General features: G+C 41.0%; 2 protein-coding genes across 2 annotated transcripts; one reads left to right on the top strand and one right to left on the bottom strand.

Moving 5' to 3' along the window:
* Positions 1–184: 184 nt before the first annotated feature.
* On the bottom strand, positions 185–10258 carry LOC101480853 (uncharacterized). The gene is made up of 10 exons (XM_076881008.1): positions 10213–10258; positions 9538–9585; positions 8851–9111; positions 8526–8771; positions 8253–8426; positions 7445–7531; positions 6353–6424; positions 5829–5912; positions 3179–3271; positions 185–397 (listed from the first exon to the last, which is right to left on the bottom strand). Exons 1-10 carry the CDS (start codon positions 10241–10243, stop codon positions 309–311), a joined length of 1185 nt encoding a protein of 394 aa, XP_076737123.1. The 5' UTR covers positions 10244–10258; the 3' UTR covers positions 185–308.
* Positions 10259–14043: 3785 nt separating this feature from the next.
* On the top strand, positions 14044–18795 carry LOC101480564 (ICOS ligand). Its single transcript, XM_004570595.4, has 3 exons — positions 14044–14201; positions 16219–16560; positions 17941–18795. Exons 1-3 carry the CDS (start codon positions 14123–14125, stop codon positions 18168–18170), a joined length of 651 nt encoding a protein of 216 aa, XP_004570652.3. The 5' UTR covers positions 14044–14122; the 3' UTR covers positions 18171–18795.
* The last annotated feature ends 961 nt before the right edge of the window (positions 18796–19756 follow it).

Here is a 19756-nt window from a genome sequence, read left to right on the forward strand (position 1 = left end):
CTCTATCACTGATACAATATCTGTTGTGCTAAAACAACCCAGCATGTGTGGAGGGGAGTAGGTGGAGTTGGATAACATGCAGTGACTGTTTTCAAAGATGAACTCTGAAGGCATGGACGTGCATTCGTGATTCTTCATGTTTCCAGTGATTGGCCAAATGGAAAAAAACAAATCCACCTCAGCGTAAACTGTACATTCAAGTCATTTATTTCAGTGCAATTATAAAACTGCAAACACACACAGCATGTAATTAAATAAATAACATGTGCTGCACAGAGGTGTGCAGGACTGTATTTAGCAGCCAGCCGTCATCTCTGGTCAGACTGGATCGGCTGTTTGGAAGGCGTCATTGTTGACTTCAGTGCGGAGTAGATGACCCCTGGCTCTGGTGAAGGATCTGAACACAAACACACAGATTAAAGAAACTTTTAAATTTCAGGTGATAAAAACTTCTGGGACACATCAAAAAAATAACTGCACACGCAACATTTTCCACAAAGAAAACATCCACTGAAGTGTAACAGAGCCGGGACACTTTTAGTCTTGTACTCACATGAATCCTCACAAAGATCAAGACAATATATTCATTTTTTCACTGACTTTGGATTTGATAAAATAGATCAAATTAACCCTTTAAAGAGACTCAGATTCGTTAGCTTTGACTCAAATGAACTGTTTTCATAGGCCCAGGCTGCTGGGGGTTTCCCATGATGCACTGAGAGTGACTTATTCACTCACTATGTGTGTATAAACCTCTCTGCACTTAATTATCAGTTATTATTAATCTCTGACTTTCTTCCACAGCGTGTCTTTTTTCCTGTCTCCCTCCCCTCTCCTCCAGGCAGTCACCAGAGACGGCCGCCCCTCCCAGAGCCTGGTTCTCGTGGAGGTTACTTCCTGTTAAAAGGGAGTTTTTCCTCCCCACTGTCTAAAAATACTTTTTTATAGAGGTTGTCTGATTGTTGCTGTTTTCTCTGTGTTATCCCTGGGTTTTTTTACCTTGCAATATAAAACATACTGAGGTGAATGTTGTTGTGATTCAGCACTATATAGATAAAACTTAATTGAAATTACATTATAGAGCTCACAGTTGAATCTGACAGGACAGTAAACTGGTTTAAATAATGGAAGAATCTCATCACTTTGTACATTTCACGCTCTACTTTTAGAGCAGAATGTCAATAATAAACTGTTGCTTATTTCTAAGATTCATTTTCAGTCTAAGAATATAAAACTATTACAGTTACTATTACACTCTGTGTCATAAATGCAGTTATAACATCTGTACCAAATCAAACCCTTGAAAATTCAGCGGAGCACTTTAGGGACGTGTTGGATTCACATCATCAATGTACAGCAGCTGTGTGATGCTATCATCTCTATATGGATGAGAACCTCAGAGGAATGTTGTCGAGCACCATGCTGAGTCTGTGAAGGATTAAGACAGTTCTGACAGCAATAGTGGTAGCAAGGTGTACCTAATAAAGTGGCCAGTAAGTCCACTGCATAAAAATAAACGAGTCACAAAATGATATGAGCCAGTAGGTGGCAGCAGAGGAACTCAAATTTGCTCAACAAAAGACTTTTTTCATCTGACCTTTGACCTTTTTCCTGATACTAATAATGAGTCTGGCCCAAGCTGGGCCCCCTTCAGCAGGCTCATGTCAGAGATTTCTGGCTCCTCAGGCTTGTTCCCTTTAGGACATTTGTTCTTGCAGGATTCTTCTCCTTTAATAAAGCAGGCCTGGATCAGGTGACCCTGAACCCTGCCTCAGTTACGTTGGAATCAGTCTAGGCTGCTGGGGGGCTTCCCATGGTGCACTGGGGATTTCTTCTTAATCACTCACCTCTCTGTATTTAATTATTAGTTATTATTAATCTCTGGCTCTCTTCCACAATGTGTCTTTGTCCACTCTCCCTCCCCTCACAACCAACCACTCGCAGCAGATAGCCGCCCCTCCCTGTATGAATATTTGTTCAATCTGTACAAAAACCTAAGTGCAAAAAACATTTTTGGTTTGGTTATAAAATATTCCCTCCACACACTTCCCTAACACTCGATCCAACTTAAGCTCACACAGGATAGAGCTCTACAAACTAAACAGGTCCCCAGTCCAGTGTAAAAACTGCACACAGCCAACCAGGAGATTCAAACCCAGAGCCTGTGAGGTGTCATTAAAGGCATAATGTCTTCAGATCTACAGTACAAAGCAGGGTTAAGGGCTGAAGAGCAGGTTATGGTCAACCTAAGAGATCAGCAGGTTAAAACTGCCACCAGATCTCTGCAGGATCCCGCTGAGCTCAGAGCACAGATAACACGATGATCTGAAATCTCTGTCTTTCCCAGATGAGCATCAGGAAGTTTGTTATAAGCATCTTTATATTTTCCCTTTTCATCCTGTTGGCTGAAGGTTAAAACCATTTTATTATTCTATAAACCTTACAACAGTGATATGATCCTACCTGCTGAGCTCATAAATAAGCCTCTGATTTATGTTTTATAAAATCAAAATGTGCTTTTTTGTGTTGTGTCCCAGCAGATGAAAGTATAAATTAATAGATTCATAGTTTATAATAATTCTATGAGAAATATTTAAATTTTCCAGTATCTTAAAAACGATTCATGATCCTGAGAGATGTGTGCTCGTACACTGTCCTCCTTTTTTCTACCTTTCTTTCTTGGCTTTAAACAAACATTAGATCTACTTTCAGTAAGTGAATAAATGATTGTGTTTTTTTAATGGTTCGTTAGGCTGTGGTTATGTTTGCTCCTCCTGAGCACTCAGAGGTGTAAGACACTCACACGTTCATATAGTATGTCATACTTACTGTGGGTCACACTCTGCTGCTTCGTCTGCAGCAGCTCTGCTACTTTCAGTATTTGTGTTAAACCTCAACATTTTCCTCATGTTACAGTTTGAGTCTCTCCTGTCTGCTTTGTGGAGCTCTACAGTGGAGATGCTGTCACTGCATCATCATCTTTTCACAGTGTTTATCACAGTGCCAGCAGCAGGATGAATCTGACCCCATTCTTCTGTTGCATTTAGGGTTTGATTAGGTTTTACAGTGTGGAGGGATCAAAGTGATCCGACTTCCTCCTCCTCTGTACAAACAGCATCTGTGCACTTAAACCAGATCCTGCAGAAGATCAGCGAGTATGAAAGAGGAGCAGCTGTACCTCTGTGCCTGCTGTTTTTCCTGATGGCGATTTCTCCATAACTGACTTCGCTTGTTATGTGCATCGAAGAGTAACCTGCAGCTGGATCGCACACTGAAAAAACAAGATAGAAGTCACGTGAGGGAAAATGTGGACTTTTCATGAGTAGGGCTGCACATAAAGTCACAGCACATCCTCTCTTCAACCTGGAGTGACTTTTTTTAGCACCTCTGCTGAGTTTAGTGCTCGAAACAGGAAGCTTAATGAGTGCAGAGCTACTCACATCTGCCAAGCCCGTTTAACACTTTGCAAACTTAACGTAACCCAAATAAAACACTTTGCTAACCTGTGAAAGCTGTTTCAAAGAAAAATTGACTTTTACGGTGAGTGTAGCTGCCTCCACCGATATTCACCTCATATTGGACAGATGTGAGTTTTTGCCATGACTTCTTGGCCTCATTTGGCCCAATTAACACTGGTCAGTCCTACAACGGAGTGAAAGTATATGCAGGGAAACTCTGAGGAAGAATGACCCAGTTTAAAAATCTGAATGAAAATACTGCTGCTTTATTATCAGTGCACAAAGTCTGAAAGCTCAAAGCCCCATGAGTCAAAAGGTTTGAACCACTTAAAGACACCTTCACCACATCAGAAGGAGTTCCTGACTTTATAGTAAAAGTGAGAACACAAAAAGAACAAAAGTTTGTGCTCACTCCGAGAGTCCGGTGGACACACTTCTGTTTTTTTCTTGCACACAAACAAGAGGGTGAATGTGAAGGGGTCTGAATCCTGTTGTCTGCATTGAACGTGCACAACTGTGTTTGTGACCCACACCCATTTTCACACCTTGGCTCATGTGATTAGGTAGAGGATCATCAGGGGGTCCTTTTGTCCCAAAATTCCTGCAGGCTTAAATCTGGGACTCTCCACCATTTGACTCTTAGAACTGAAGAAGCTTCTTGGATGAGAGGTGAAACGTCTTCAAGCAGCTTAAAGAAGTCCAGACATTTTTCTTTCCAAGCTCCTTAGACAACAGTGTTGTTACCATCATTAGACGGGACCAGCTTCCTAAATATCAGATTATCCAAGGTTACACTTTCAGTTCCCACCAAAGGATGCAGAAGTGGATCAGAAAGAATGTGAGCAACAGCACGTGCTTATCCAGACTTTCTTCTTGTTTCTGTAGCACAGAGACGACACAGATCTGCTTCACTCAGCAGCTGTTTGTGTTACAGCTGTCACGGCGGGGTGCGCCGATGTGTGATGAAACAGGACCCAAAAGCAGATGAGGACGATGAGTTGTAAGTTTGAACAGAAAAGTGATCCTTTAATGATAATGGCAAGGGAAAACCAGGAAACCAAAGCAAACTGTTAAAACACTAAGAAACAAAACACTAAGAGGTACTAAGACCAAAAACTATAACTATAACTGTGGTGGAAAATAACAGGCAAAGACTATGACTAAGACTAATGTAGAACTGACAGACGAACTATGACTGAGGGTGAGGAAAACTAACTAAGACTAAGGTCAAAATAAACAGACGACCCGACAATGGCATGCAGAAAACAAAGGGCTTAAATACATACATGAGGTGATCAGGGGAAGTGGAGACACATGGGGGAACAGCTGACTGACATAAACCTAATGACAGGACCAGGAGAGGAACGCTAAATACAATGAACAAAGAACACATGACACTGTCAGAATAAAACAGGAAACACTAAAACTAGACATGACAACACAAACTTAACAAACCTAATGCGTGATGAATAATACAAGAACCCAAAACATAGAAAACCAGAGGAACAATCAACAATAACTGCCCAAACTAAAGACAGATAGGAAATGACACAAAACTAATCACATAACAAAATGAGACAAATACAAACATGAACTCAGAGCGCTGGGTCAGAGACCCAGCCTGTGACAACAGCTCTGTGTGAGGAGGAAAATCATCATGGACGCATTATCTGTTTTTGAAACTGGCAGCTGCACTCAAGTTATAACTTGGAAGGAAAGCTCATCTTGAAGTGGATCAGTTGTGTTTTTCTTTATTTCCTGACATAGATCTTGTTCCAGCCATGGATAATCACATTAAACATTTCTAATAATGTGGTCAGGAGGGAGCGAGAATGAACTGAGGGCCTGCACCAAGACTCCATATCAAATAAAGAAGGATTATTTTGAGATGTGAATCATGCTAAGCTACTCAAGCAGAGTCAAAAGATAAAAAATATGGACCTGGACATGTTAAGAGTCTAAGATTCCATGTTTGGAAAGTTGGAAAGTCTCCAAGCACCTAGAAAAGTGAGGCTGATGTTCAGTGGACTGATGATTTGAAAAGAGTTGATTTTTTTTTGTCAGCTGATTCTTGTTTAGCTTAGTTTAGTTAAAGTTCGTACCATGTTGGAGCAACTGTGGCCACATAATTCCCTCTCGGATTACTAAAGAATTCTGATTCTGATTATTAACAACCATCATAACGTAGTCGTGCACTTCAGTTTAGTGCTTAGCTTAGTTGCTGATCCAGAACACCAACATATGGAGCAGATTTCATCACAGATGCATCCAACACATGTTCAAAAACAATCAACCCCAGAAAACCTCCTGTGGAAACATCAGAACACCTTCAAAGATTTTTGAGTTTGTCGTGCCGGGAATTTTTCATACCTTTGGTCCCGTTTGCTCCGTTTTGCTCGTCTGCTGCTGCTCGTTTCACCGATGAGTAGGTGGCAGCCGTTGAGAGATCTTTTTCTGTAAAGTCAATTTGAAACGTTGGCATTTGTGTCATTTGTGTCAATTAAAATGTCAAGTGGAGGAAAGATTGTGTTTGATAAAAAGCTGGATAACTCTGACATACATTTATTCAAATAACATTTGAATAAAAAAAGTGTTTCCCCATTTTTTAAATCAGAAAAACAGGAAACTGAAGTGCAGCAGAGCTTCTTTGCTGTTGTCGCTCTTCTAGTACGCTGACGTGCAGAAACATGGATATCTGGCCGCAAACTAACGTAGGCCCAGGGCTAACAGTACTGAAATGTTGAACTGATGGAAGAAAAAAAAATCAAGGCACCTGCAGTTACTTTCTAAAGGAAGCACCAGGCTTTCGTCTGAAACCCCAAACATGAACCTTGTGGAACTTTTTAGGAAACATCACACGTTTTAAAGCTTATCTTGCAGGAAACTCGGCGTACCTCTCGTCCTGTTTGAGGCTGTTCTTCTCACCGACGAGTAGGTTGCAGTTGCAGCTGCTGGGGGATCTTTCTCTGCATAAATCAAGTCAGATTTTCCTCTGAGAACAGATAACTGTCACTGCTGCTGCTTCAGCATATGAAATAATGATATTAATAAATCATCAATCAGTGGGAAGGGGAAAGTGCAGTCGGGATGAATCTGATATAAAACTGTATTTCTTTCTTTCTCTGAGTCTTCCAGTGAAACAACATGTAAAAAAAATGGGGGGTTTAACACAAGATAAGATAACTTTACCTAATCTGACACAGGGAGGAGTCGCCTGTTTCAACAGCACAACAGTCAGAAGGACCCTCAGCCTCTTAGTAGGTGGGCCAAAAAAAAAATGGGGCAACTTGTCCGTTTCTTGTAATTGTGTTTACCAGACTTTCAGAAAACTTGACCTCTGACCTTGATTTTAAAATCAAGGTTCCTGAGATTTGAATTGATCCCAGATTTTTTAGACGTATCTATGGTATCAACTTAATACTAATCACTTTGTCAGAATCAGAATCTGACTATCCCAGCACTCTTTTAATCCCAGAGGAAATTATGTGGCTATGCTTGCTCCAAGGCAGTAAAGAACAGTAGCTAACCAAACTAAATGAAATAAAACAACATATTACAAAGTTACAAAATATAACAAAGTAGCTCTAATTATAAATATACCGGTAAATAACACATGATTGAGTGTAATGTAATAATATATTTTTGCGTTCTCGTGCTCACACAGTTGGATGTCCACGCTGCCTGCTGGTCTGACGGTGTGACAAAAATAAAGATATATTTAAAGTAATGTGTAACATATACGCTTAAAGCCACGTCACAAAGATTTGTTATATGTCCAGTGCAGTGGAAATGATAGCATATATACACATGATAAAATAGTAGCATGAGGACCTGCAGTTCACCCTAAAAGTATCACCGGTGTCTGAACGAGCACATGTTGGAGATTCTCTTCAAAAAACCCCAAAACACGAAACTTGAGTAACGTTTTGAAGAAACGTTGGATCATCAAAGAATCTAGATATTATCTAACAGGAAATGTTTCCTACCACTCGTCCTGTTTGACTCATACTGCTGGTTCGATACGGTTCTTCTCACTGGTGAGTAGGTAGCAGTGGCTGCTGCAGGATCTCTTTCTGCAAAAAATGAGATGAAAAAGATTTTCCACTGATAACTGTACTGTAACTGCCGATGTTTCGATGTTTGGAGCACTAATATTCATAATCATCTAATGATGATTAAAATGCAAAGTGGAGGAAAGACTAAAGTCAGCATTACGGTGGGTGATCTTTGTGAGACCTGCGGTAAAACATGTAAAAGAAAAAAAGGTTTTATTTTCTCTTCTTTTAGTCAGAAAACAGGAAACTGGACGGCGGTGAAGCTTCTGTTCACTTCGATAGACTCTGACCACAAAATCTCAAGTGCAGCATTACGGTTCACCCAGAGCAAAACAAAAACATTTAGTGTAAACTATATTAAAAGCATGTTATTGAACATGAAATGCAGAAGCAGAAAATGTTGCACAACTGCAGTGTGTAGTTTCACTATAAATATCGTAATTTAACTGTTTAAAAACAAGTGCTCACAAAGTGCAAAAACAGCACATCCTGTGCATCATGTGACTGTTATTAAAGGAACAGTTCACCCCATGGTCACACCTACATGTGTGATTATGTTTATCCACTTCAGTTACTTTAGTGTGAATTTCCCACTGGGTGAGATATCAGCGTCAGTGTAACAGGACTGACTTTCACCCACTTTATACCACTCAGAGAAAAACACTGTAGATTGTGTTATTTTGTCACTTTAAGCTGATTTATATAGAAACATTGAATGTGAACAGAATGTGTGTCTCACCTTCAGGTTTCCTCCAGACACATCTTCTCACCAGTACAACCAGTACAACCAGCAGCAGCAACCCAAATATGGAGGAAACTGATAGCACCGCGAAGAAGGAAACAGTAGAAAAAGAGGGGAGGTGGAGGGAGGCAGTTGAGGCTGATGGAGGAGGAGAGGTAGAAGAACCTGAAACTAAAGAGAAACACAAGAAATAGAAATAGAAAAAGGGATCTTTGTGGTCAGTTTGAGTCTCTTTGGGTCTAAAGTCTGTAAAAGAAACAGAAGCCTCACCTGTGACAGTGATCCAGCTGGATGGAGACTCTCCATGACCGCTGATGTCACACTTGTAGAGGCCTTCATCAGACCTGGAAACATGCTGGATGGTCATGTGACCTGTAGGCTGCTTCCTGATGAGGGAGCCATCTTTATAGAAAGCAGCTGTGAGGTTGGAGGGAGTGGTCTTTGTTTTACAGAGCAGAGTGACGTCATCTCCCTCCATCACAGGGAGGACAGGACTCTGCAGGATCACTGATCCACCTCAACACAGAGACAAACTACAGCATTTCATCCATTTACACACAGCTTCATCAACACTAACTCCACACACTCAGCTTACCAGTGACTGTCAGGTTAACCATGTTACTGATGGGACCCTCTCTGGACTCACACCAGTAAACTCCACTGTCTGATTTGTGGAAGCCAGTGATGTTACAGGAAGAACCAGCTGGTTGTCCCCACTCCTCACACTCAGCTCTGGTGTCTCTGCTTGTGTTTCTCCTCAGAGTCCATCCAGCAGAGCTGTCGTCCTCCTCACAGCTCAGAGACACAAAGTCTCCTTCAAAGAACTGAGAGCTGCTGGGACTCACAGTCAGACGAGCTGTGAGAGATTATAGATTTTTCAAATGAACAGAAAAACATCCCGATGTCTGTTGTGGTGCAGGGTCAAAGACAGATAGAACATATGAATCCAGTTTAAGCAACATATGCTTGAGTCTAAAAGTTAATCTGAAGCTAAAACAGTGCACATTATTTTATTAAACTGTAGTGACTTATGTACTGGAACATTTCTTTATTTGAGTAATGGTATCAGTTTCAAAATCCAATTCTTAGCAAGCACGAAGAGTGTATTTCCCCAAATTTTCCTCTGTTTTTAATTGCACGCATTTTCCTGACCGCTGCAGACTTTTTAATGTAAAAATTACTCAGAAAAGGAAAAATACTGATGTCAAATCTATTTTCTGTGAAGAAAAACTTGTTTTTTACATTTAACATCTCTAGGATTCCAAATTATGAGTTCACTCACCTCCATAGGTTATGCAGCTCAGCACCGAGAAGAGAAGTAAGCCGCAATCTGAAATTTGGAAGAAAAAAAAATTCAAATCACTCAACTTAAACTGGTGACTACCAGCTAAAATTAATCTGGACATGAAACCTGGACTGAAAATTGAATAAGTGACAATTAAATGAGTTGATATATTTAAAGGCTTGGCAGGTGCCACTCTTTGCAACATAGATACACACAGAGATAAAAACGGGGGGAGTCATTGCTTAAAAATGCAGCTTATACCACAAAATGTAGCTTACCAAGACCTGTGACCACAGAGCACATGTATGACTGGTAATCATCAGTAAGATTGGTAAAAAAGGACAACAATAAGATAACAGCATGATTTGCAGGAGACGGTGAAGTAGACGTTTAAACCCTGCTGTGGTTTGTCTGCAGCAAAAACCTGAAAATCTGAACTCTAAAGAGTTTAAAGAAGTAAAAGCTTGAATCTGGTGAAACCTTCAGTTAAAGAGAAGCAGCAGCTGTTCCAGCTCAGTAAAGTGCACGGATTAACCACTGATATAATTAAAGTGGAATCCAGTTGTTAATCCGTTCCTCCCTGTAGCTGCAAACATCTCTGTGTCCCAGATCCACTGCTCTCCAACAAGATCAACATTTGCACATTTTACATTCAGTACATGAGGTACTTACAGAGCAGCCACAGAAGCGATGCGTGTCCCATTCTTCTGCACAGTGTTGTGTGATTAAGGTGTTTTTTTGTTTCATCACAGCAGTTAAACACACCTCCTTCCTCTTGACTTCAGCGGCTCTGTGGTTTCTATTCTGCAGTTCCAGGAAAAAGGCGTTCAGTGTTTTTTTAGTTCTTAGTTTTATAGCTTTGGTACGAACACATGGCGTCGGTAGATCACAGAGAGACACTGAGTGGGATTAACACCACACAAACCCTGCAGAGTAGAGAAAAACAGATCTGCGTTACTCAGGGATCTACATAGTAAAGCCTGCATGCATGTTTATAAAATGAGGGAATGTTATCATTAACCAGGTTGGGATGAGAACTGCTTTACTGCACATATTGCATGGGATGAATAGCAGATATCAAGTAAATAGTAAAAAAACGTTTTTAAATCACACAAGATGCTTTCAAGTGTCAGAGAAATGACAAAAAATATGAAATTCACCTGAAGTGACGTGAATGCAACATTAGAGTCGAAAGTATAAAGCAGGGCGGGTTTTGAACCGGTGGCTCATATGAAGACAAAAAAAAAAAAGAACTGGGGCAAAGCGGAGGGGCGTTTAACATGAGAAGGGAGGGAGTGCAGCGGGGCAGAAATGGTTAAATGTGGCTATGAGCTGGAGAGCACATCAGAGGAGGTGTGAGGGATGCAAAGAGGGGAAACTGTGTGTGGTGAAGTTTTAAATTAACACAGAGAAACAAGTGTGTGCAACAGCTGAATTTACTGGATTTTAGCAGCAGCAGCTGAGGGGAGAAGGAGGTGAACTATAAACTGTATGTATCTGTGGTCAGATGGTTAGTGGGACGGCTTCCTCTCATCCCTTGCAGTTAATTTTCAAATTAGAGCCTTTTACTAACACAAGTAGGCGGCGGTGCGTGAAAAAGTTAGATGCCAGCTGCTGAGAAAAAAAGGAAGAAAAGGATCAACGTTGCTCTCCACTTGTCCGCATGTTGCATCTCCGTCTCAGAGAGACCACTGTGGTTTGCCAATCACCGTTAATGCCCATAGAAGGAGGTGAAGAGGAGGAGGAAGAGGAGGGGCCGCGACAGTGTCAGTGTTCTGAGCTGGAGTTTTCCACGGCTGGGTGTACCCGTTTTTGGATGTATCAGTTGTTCCCCACGGGAGATGGATGTAATCAAAGGAATTTTGGATCGCCGTTTGGATTTACTGAGCACGGAGTTTCTGGATTATCTGTTCAGACAGCACCGACAGACATGGGCCGAAATACCCGGATATCTCGCTTGAAGGATCGGAATAAATTCCAGGTGCGCCGAGGGTAACAAGGGAGACCCGACAATGCCCCTAAAAACCCGTAAAAAGTGGAATTTCACAACTGTTGGTTCCTATGCGACAATGAAGCGGTGAGTAATTTAAAAGAAGAGGGGGGTAATGGCATGTGTGACATGCTTATATACACGTCATTCCTGCAGGGGCAGTATCGACATTTCCGACGTATTTGGCAGCAAATATAGAAAATCGGAAGTTTCTAATATTTCTGTCAAAACCGCTTCTTTCAAAGCATTTCGGGGTTTCCTGGAAATAAAACAAACAAACAAACAAACAAAAAGCTGCTGCGTAAACGCATTCATTCATTTAGATAGACCGGCTGGTGTACGGAAGTGGATTTGGGGGGGTCATTCTTTTTGTTTCCCCAGAATTCTGAGGTTAATGCCAGAATTCTTTAAAAGAAACAGACGCCCCCGTTTTTTGTTTTTTTTTTTTATTTGATTTGCTTCTTTTTATTGTCCCCAATCGTCTTCGGTACTGGTGCCATAAGCCAAGGGCGTAGATTTGGTTTTGGCATTGGTGAGGACGGATGATTTAACCACCGAACCCTGCCCCGTTTCTTTTTTTCTCCTTTGTGCGTTTGATAACAGAGAAATATACTTGCCTACATATGCTATTCTACATGCTTTTAAACCATTTAAAATAACAATTCATAGTTTTAAATGTGATTATATAATGTTAAATTAATATTAAAACAAGTATTTTAGAATTTAGTTTACTTCAGCCATATCAAATACAGTCATGAACCAACAAGTCATCATCCAGTTTCACCTGTGATCTTGTGTCACCATTACTCTCTGAGCTTTGTGTTGGTTCTTCTGTCACCTGACAAATAGGACAAACATGACAATAAGAATAAAATGTGGAGCTGCTTCAGTGTTTCTGTCAGTTTGTGGAGATCTTGACTCATCAGTAATGTTTGTGAGTGCATTTTTAAAACAATTTGTGCAAACTGCACTACGAGGTGGATATTTGCAAAATCATGACTACCTCATGATATTTTGACTCAAAAATGAACCCTATGAATATGTCAGTACCATTAGGATTAAATTATTGTGTCACCAACATTTTAACGTTAGACATATAATTTTAACAGCCTCTGTAAACTAATATCCTGGCTGCTCGAGGCTGCCATTACTGTGTAATGTAATGTGTAATGTATTTGCTTATATTGGTTTAAAAAATCCTTCTATGTAAAAAAAGGTTTATAAGGTTTAGTATATAAAATAAAGAAATGGCCAATTTTGCACGTATCTTGGTTACTGCGTTACTGTGCATTATAATCCAACCAGTCCTCTTTTCCTTTTTTAGTTACTTAAAATAACTTTATCGAAAATATTTGTCATAATTTCCGCAGCCCTCATGATCAGATCTCTCTTGAAAAACACTTTTTTTATTATGTCAGTGACACTTTTACCTGGATAAATGATGGATTTATGAAAGCAACCTTTCCAAGAGCAAACAAACAAACCAGATGTTAGATGAGCCATCACAGCTGTTTTCCGGCCAGTGTAGCATGGGTAACTGCAGGTTCACTCAGTTTATTTAAACTAAACTGCGACCTCTGATATCCCCTGACCGTGAACACCAGAGGATGTGGTGTAGCTGTGTAGCTGTACCACATTGTTTATCGAAGCTGCACCTGCATAAAGAGACGTGTCACAATGATCTCACCAAAACAGATCCAGTGAAAATCCAACATGAATTAGAACCTTACAGGTACTCTTTATATTTGTAGTTCTGTAGTACTTACCTGCCAAGATAACCCTCATCTTCCTCTCCTTTCTTCTGTCTTACATCTTAAAACAATTAATGTTTCTTTTTCCTCCCTGATAATTACAGCCTCAGTCCTGCAGACACGCTGTGATCCAACTGCACAGAAAGTATTATTCCAGCAGAGGGCGCCATACATTAAAAAAATAAAGCGTTAAACATCCCACTTTTAAAAAGAACTGTTGTACCAAATCAACTTAGCCACGAAAATGCACAGGACACCAGTTACAGAAACGACAGTCTTTATATATCATTCCTGTGCCTTCTGTTCATTTAACTGTATCGTTAGGAAATCTAACTGGAGCTGCATTAATATCTCACCTAATAATAATAATAATAAAACTGGATGAAGGCCTACGTGAAAGCTGTGACTATGATTTATTTTCTGGGGGATTTCTGTAATTACAGGAAGTGAAATATTGTTTTTTTTTTTTTTTTTAAAGCGGGAACTGACTTACAGGGTTTTCGGGTTTTTTAACACATCTTCAGTTAAAATGCACATAAAATGTAACAAGTGTAAAACGCAGCAGTTTATTTGCTCCCTATATAACGCCATTCAGAAATACTGTTCGCTGCATTCTTCTTCTACATTCATATTCCTCTCACATACTTGGAATTTCTTTCGAAAATAAAACAAAAAAATTCGTAAAATGTCAGAAAATAAGTAGATGGCGCAGTCGCTTGTTGTGATGACGCAACAGGTTTGGGCAGGCGTTATTCGAAAACAAAACTCTTGGAATTCAACTCCGCCCTGTTCGTCCTTCCTCTGCTCTGGTAAACAACTTGTTGCCGTGCATAAAGCTGTCATGGATTTAACGGCAGACATGGGTTTTCTGTGGTTTTTTGCACATTTGCTGCTCTTCCATCGCGCTTTTGCGTCTGAAGGTGAGTTTTGTGCGTCTGTCGTTGTGTGTTTGTGTGCGTTACAAACAGCATATGGAAGAAATGGGAGTTGGTTTCCGTGATCCTGCTGGTCAGTAGCATTCCGTACAAAGGCTTCAGTGGCATTATCTGCCTGGTAACTGCAGGCACTGCGCTGCAGGCGGGCTGCAGGATACTTTTAAGCCTTTCTTTCTTTCTTTTTTCCTCCTGCCCTAATATGTGTTTGAATTTGCAAAATCCCAGGCTGTGGTGCAACCCATGCACTCAGTTTTCTGTGAGCTGTCAGTATTAATAAGTTAGAAGTGCCTACAGGATGTTAACGCATTTTTGTCGGAAGTCCAGCGGGCACACAAATCACCTTTGGACTTGTGTCATTGAGAACCTTTGGAAAGTCAAACAAACCCCACATTAAGCTTTAATGAGCTCCTACTGTTTTGTAGTTTCGTTCTCACTGTGCTAAATAGACCTTTGGTCAAGCTGCTGTCTGTGCATGTGTTTTATAGATAAACCTGACCATTGCATGTAATAAAAAGATAATTATAATCTTCAGTTGCCTGTGTTTGAGAATTTTTTACAGTCTGATTTTATGCAGTGTATTTTGTTCTTGGGTTTTTGTTTTTCAAACTGAGCTCGGCATTCATGTAAAAATGCAACCGAAAATGTTCTGTATGTGTTATGACTGGTATGACAGAGCTTACTGTAAACCTGTCCGTGTGTACTGAAAATGTGAAATATGTTCCAGACTAATTACAATGTCTGGGATTCAGCAGCGCCACAGAATTGTTGGGTCCAAACTGAGACCACTGATGTCAGTGTTTGTGTGAGGAGATCCAGATGTTCCTGCAGAAACTACTGTCTAATTTCTGCTGATCAGCTGCCAAACCTGCCAAAAGATAGGCTGGTAATTAAAAGTGCATATAGCTGGCTGCGGTCCAGCTGTGCAGTGCTTGAAAAAAGGTGTTGTTAGTGTTTGGAATCGAGACACTGGGAGAAATCACAGCACTGTCTCTGGGCCTGATAGCAGAGCAGCCCACGTTATCGATCAATCCAGCATGGAAATGTCATTTTTATGATCCAGACAGAAGTGACCAGAATGTACAGGATTAGAAACGAGTGCATCTGAGGGACCGCTCATATCCAGCAGGTTAGGAGACAAAGTTGGAGAAGTGAGGCTAAGACAGTTTGGACCTCAGAGGAGGTTAATGGATGTAGTGAAGGAGGACATGCAGAGGGTTGGCGTGACGGAGGAAGATCTTGGGATGAGGTGAGAGGGAGGCAGGTGATCTGCTGTGGCGACCCATGAAAGGAGCGCCTGGAAGATCAGTCCAGTCATGACTGACTGACCGCATCATCAGACCTGTCACATGTGTTGGGTTTCTGTCCCTGACATGACACAACAAGAATATTCCTAAAGAGAGAATTTGGTTAAAAAAAACCTCACAGCTTAGTCTCCACTACGCCAGGCTACATGATGCTTCTGATAACTGTAAATGTTCCTGACCCAGGTGGGCTCAGGTTTCATCATAGACTGGACTTAATCACTTGACGGCACAGGTTGGTTTTGGACTCTGCATATTCAGTCAGTGTTAGAAAAGAAACTGTACAGCAGATAAATTCTTTCTTTTTTCCCCCTGAGGCAAATATTTGAACAAGAGAGTACAGTCCTCCCTTTTTCAGTTGGTGTTATCTGCGTGTGTGTGTTGCACTGATAGCTTCTAAATGCTGAATTAAATAACTGACTTAGGAAACACTCCAACTTCACTCACCAACACTGAAGCACAGACATCTTGGACAGTCTGTGAGCACATTTACGCGCACAGTAAACAAATTATTAGTCTCATAATTGCATTAAAAATGCTTCTAAAGGCTCCAGTAGGACAGATATGGTCCAGAGGCTCCAGTACAGAGACCCCAATTTATTCAAAATGAAGAAATCACCCCATGTAGAGTTCTTATAAAGAAAGAAACAATCTATTAAGGGTTAGTTGAATTATATCTGAATGTTGTTCTCTGATTTTAGACCAGTACGCAGCGACGATTGGAGAGGATGTCACTCTTCAGTGTCGGGCTCCCAGAGATGCAGTCGTCACCGTGCTGGAGTGGAGCAAACCTGACCTGAGTGTGGACGATTACGTCTTCTTCTACCGCAACGAACGCTCATACGAGAAGTACCAGCATTCGTCTTTTAGGGGTCGAGTCACGCTGCGAGAGGCCTTCATGAAGGACGGAGACGTTTCCATCGTGCTGAAGAACGTCACCGTCAGCGATGCTGGAAGATACAAGTGCAGAATTATAATGAGCAACGCAGCAAGCGGCGAGAGAGTCTTAAGTGAGGAAAGATCCCTCAGTGTCACAGAAGCAGGTGAGCTTGAGTTTGTTTTTGATGAGACTTGTTCGAAAGCTGCAGGGTTTGATTCCAGGAAGCATGTGAGTTTATAAACCCTGAGATGAAGGAAACTCAGGTTTTCTGCTCCTGGAAGAGAGCCAGCTTCAACTCTGATTCAGTTACCACGGTAACAGACTGAGCTTAAAATCCTGGCGGGATTTCTTCAACAAAGTCTGAGTGTCCCTCTCGCTTCCCCTCGTGGTTCACCAGCCGACTAGTTTTATTTCCCCTTATTTGTTCTTATCAAAGTTCAGAGCAGTTTGTTTGTGCAGTGAAACCTACTTTGTCCCACTTGGACATCACTTTTCTATTTTTTGTGCTTTTTAAAATAGTTTTCGTGCAAATGAGTGCTTTTTCAGTCATTCGCAGAATTATTATCAGCTCAAAATACAATCTGCAGCTGTCGGCCAGTTTCTCTGCAGGGAAGGATGAGCTTCAGATACATGACAGGCTCATGTGTCGTGTTCAGCCACACTCATGGAAACATGTCTGTCACACTTGGATCTTGTAGACTACGTGAACCGGCTGTAGTCAGTCTTACAGTAATCTGATTACATTTCACGTTGAGTTTTGTTCGCATTTTCGATTGAGACATTATTCAAAGAGCATTTTTAAAGGAACAGAGTCTGAAGTTCACACTCGGTGTCAGTGACCCAGATCCACCTAAACGTATCACAGGATCTTGTGTGAATCAGTATCAGCTCCATGTTGGAGTCTGCTTACACTGCAGGATGCAAAGCAGATCATGATCATGGACAGAGACCAGATCTGACCAAAGGCCTGAGTGTCTTCTGGTCGTTTCACAGCTCATCCCTTCTGGATCTGCTTTGGATCCATTCACAGTGTCTTATTTCGTCCTGACATGATCTGTTTTCCATATTTTAATGACTCTCAAAAGTAAAATGTGACTCAGTAGAACATCCCTGCTGTAGCTGCAGGAGAGCCATCGACTATCAGTGAAGGCTGGTTAGAAATGGTTAAATTGGAAACGTTAGTATGACGGGCGCGTCAGTAAACTGTGTCCCATCTGTTTCACCAGGTTTTCAGCTTCAGTTTCAGTTAAAAAAAACAGCTGTAAAATCAGGATGCATAATGTAACTTGGGTAAATCACGGCTATCGAAAGTATAAAAAAAAAACGAATTCTGAGACCTACTAATTTCACTTTCTTTCTCACGCACGCATTTAACTCTGGGTGAACGAACTCTGAGCTGTTTGAGCAGGACACTGAGAGCTGCTGATCTCAGATAAACTCAGACTTTTTTGTTGTTTTTATCTCAGAGTTTGTTGAACAGGATTCCTGGAATAGAAACCTTTTCTGAGTGCAGCGTGTAATGTCTGATGTTTGTGATCTGCAGAGCACACGGATGAAGTCAGCGAGCCGGTCGGACGCGTCGGGAAAGCATTTCAGAGAAACGAGAGTCATCAAGGTGGACAGAGTGTCGCAGTCGGAGTTGGAGTCGGAGGATTTTGTGTCCTTGTTCTTGCTGTTGTTGGCTTATTGGTCTATAAAAGAAAACGCAAATCCCTACCGACTTACAAGTGTCCTGAACTAGACAACGAAGCCCAGAAAAATCAAAAAGGATGATTTGCTAAAAAAAAACAACGAATTAGAAAACCTGAATGTGAAACACTGAGAATCCTGTCTACGTGTATATAACAGTGTGATTCCACTTCCCAGAAAAGGGGACCATGAATATTTCTCTGCTGTGAGAAACTAAAAAAGCAGATGCAGGTCATGAGACTGTCCACAAATATGTAGCATTAAGCACTTTATTCCTGTGAAACTGACCACTAATCAATTTAACAATGACAGAGCAAGTTTTATTTTTGTGTTGATTGAGAATGAAACCTTTCTCTTTAAACTGTGGAGACTGGAGGTTAGACTTCCATGGGTTTGTGGGATTTTGATCACATGTCAAGTAACCATGACTACGTCACGTGAACATGAGGATTTGGGGTTTAGCGTGTCTTGTGTTTAGGTATAAGCCAGATAGATAGATATATATATATATATATATACATATCCCTTTTAATACTAATGACATGTGTAACACTGACTTTTAAAAAGAGTTATCTTGTAATGTGAAGATTTTCTGTAACTGTTTCTTGTTCATGTTGATCTTTCACTTTTGTTTCTTGGCAATAGCCACAGATTTAACCCCTATGTGTACAGCATTATGTTCTGATGTTAATAAAAAACTTCAATCAGCTGGTTTGGTTTGGACGGAGTTTGTTTCATGATGATAAAAGGCGTCGGTACAACGTGAAATAACTAAAACTGGTCAGAGAATGAATGTTTTCTGCTGTGGGCGGTGCTGGGGGAGGGCAGGATCGCTGTGTGTCTGAAACAGCCACAGGAATGCAAACGGCTGCACAATAACACAGCAGGAAGTCTGTGCTGGAAGAGCTTTCGTTCTTCCTTGTGCTGTTAGTAGGAATAATGGGTAATCAGATTACTCTGCAGGTGTGGCCTGGAAACGCTGTGTTGCGGAACAAAGTCGTTGTGGCGTTGGCTTTTTTCCAACATCTGGAAACGATGAATTCAGCTCCACAGTTTGAATATGCAAGAAGAAGAACAGCTGGAATCCCCCAAATATGTTTTCTTCTCCTGAGGGTTAGTGATTTAACTCTGGCAATAAACAAATAAAAGAACTTATTGTGCTCATGTCAGCTGACTGTAATTGCAGGGCCAGGACCGCCACCTGCTGGCTGCTTTTAGTCACTGCTCATCACTGGAAAAAAAGCTGTGTGATCCACATCAAATACATTAAAATACCTTTAAAACTTTTAAGGTAAATGATTGAGTCATTGCAGTTTGGCTTCTCTGCACTGTGTGATTCACAGATGTGCTGTTACCTTCAGTGTATGAGAGAGGTGTGGAGAAGCAGCTGGATTATTCAAATGCACTGCCACACCTTTAAACGGTTCTGTGTTTTTAAAGAATGAAAAACAAGACCTGAGCTCTGCAGGCTCAGACATGCAGGTGGAAGTCTTTCGATTCTGCTCAAGGCGAGAACACAACCAAATAAAAGCTGAATGGGTGAGGAACTGCATTTAAGATGTTTTATTAAAGGATGTTTCCACTTGATCCTGAGCTCTGAGCGGCTTTGCAGCAATTCTTTAAATGTTGTTCTGGGTTCTTTTGTGACCTGCTGAATGAGCCGTTGATGT

Source organism: Maylandia zebra, unplaced genomic scaffold (assembly GCF_041146795.1).
Source record: "Maylandia zebra isolate NMK-2024a unplaced genomic scaffold, Mzebra_GT3a scaffold02, whole genome shotgun sequence".
Classification (NCBI taxonomy): Eukaryota; Metazoa; Chordata; class Actinopteri; order Cichliformes; family Cichlidae; genus Maylandia; species Maylandia zebra.

Bases quoted from the DNA above. Each gene is read 5' to 3' on its own strand.
- LOC101480853 (XM_076881008.1), bottom strand. From the start codon at position 10,243: ATGGGACACGCATCGCTTCTGTGGCTGCTCT. The intron at 9,112-9,537 runs GTGAGTGAACTC...AATCTCTCACAG, and splicing joins GAGCTGCATAACCTATGGAG to CTCGTCTGACTGTGAGTCCC. The intron at 7,532-8,252 runs GTGAGACACACA...CATTTTTTGCAG, and splicing joins TGTCTGGAGGAAACCTGAAG to AAAGAGATCCTGCAGCAGCC.
- LOC101480564 (XM_004570595.4), top strand. From the start codon at position 14,123: ATGGATTTAACGGCAGACATGGGTTTTCTGTGGTTTTTTGCACATTTG. The intron at 14,202-16,218 runs GTGAGTTTTGTG...CTCTGATTTTAG, and splicing joins TCGCGCTTTTGCGTCTGAAG to ACCAGTACGCAGCGACGATT. The intron at 16,561-17,940 runs GTGAGCTTGAGT...TGTGATCTGCAG, and splicing joins CCTCAGTGTCACAGAAGCAG to AGCACACGGATGAAGTCAGC.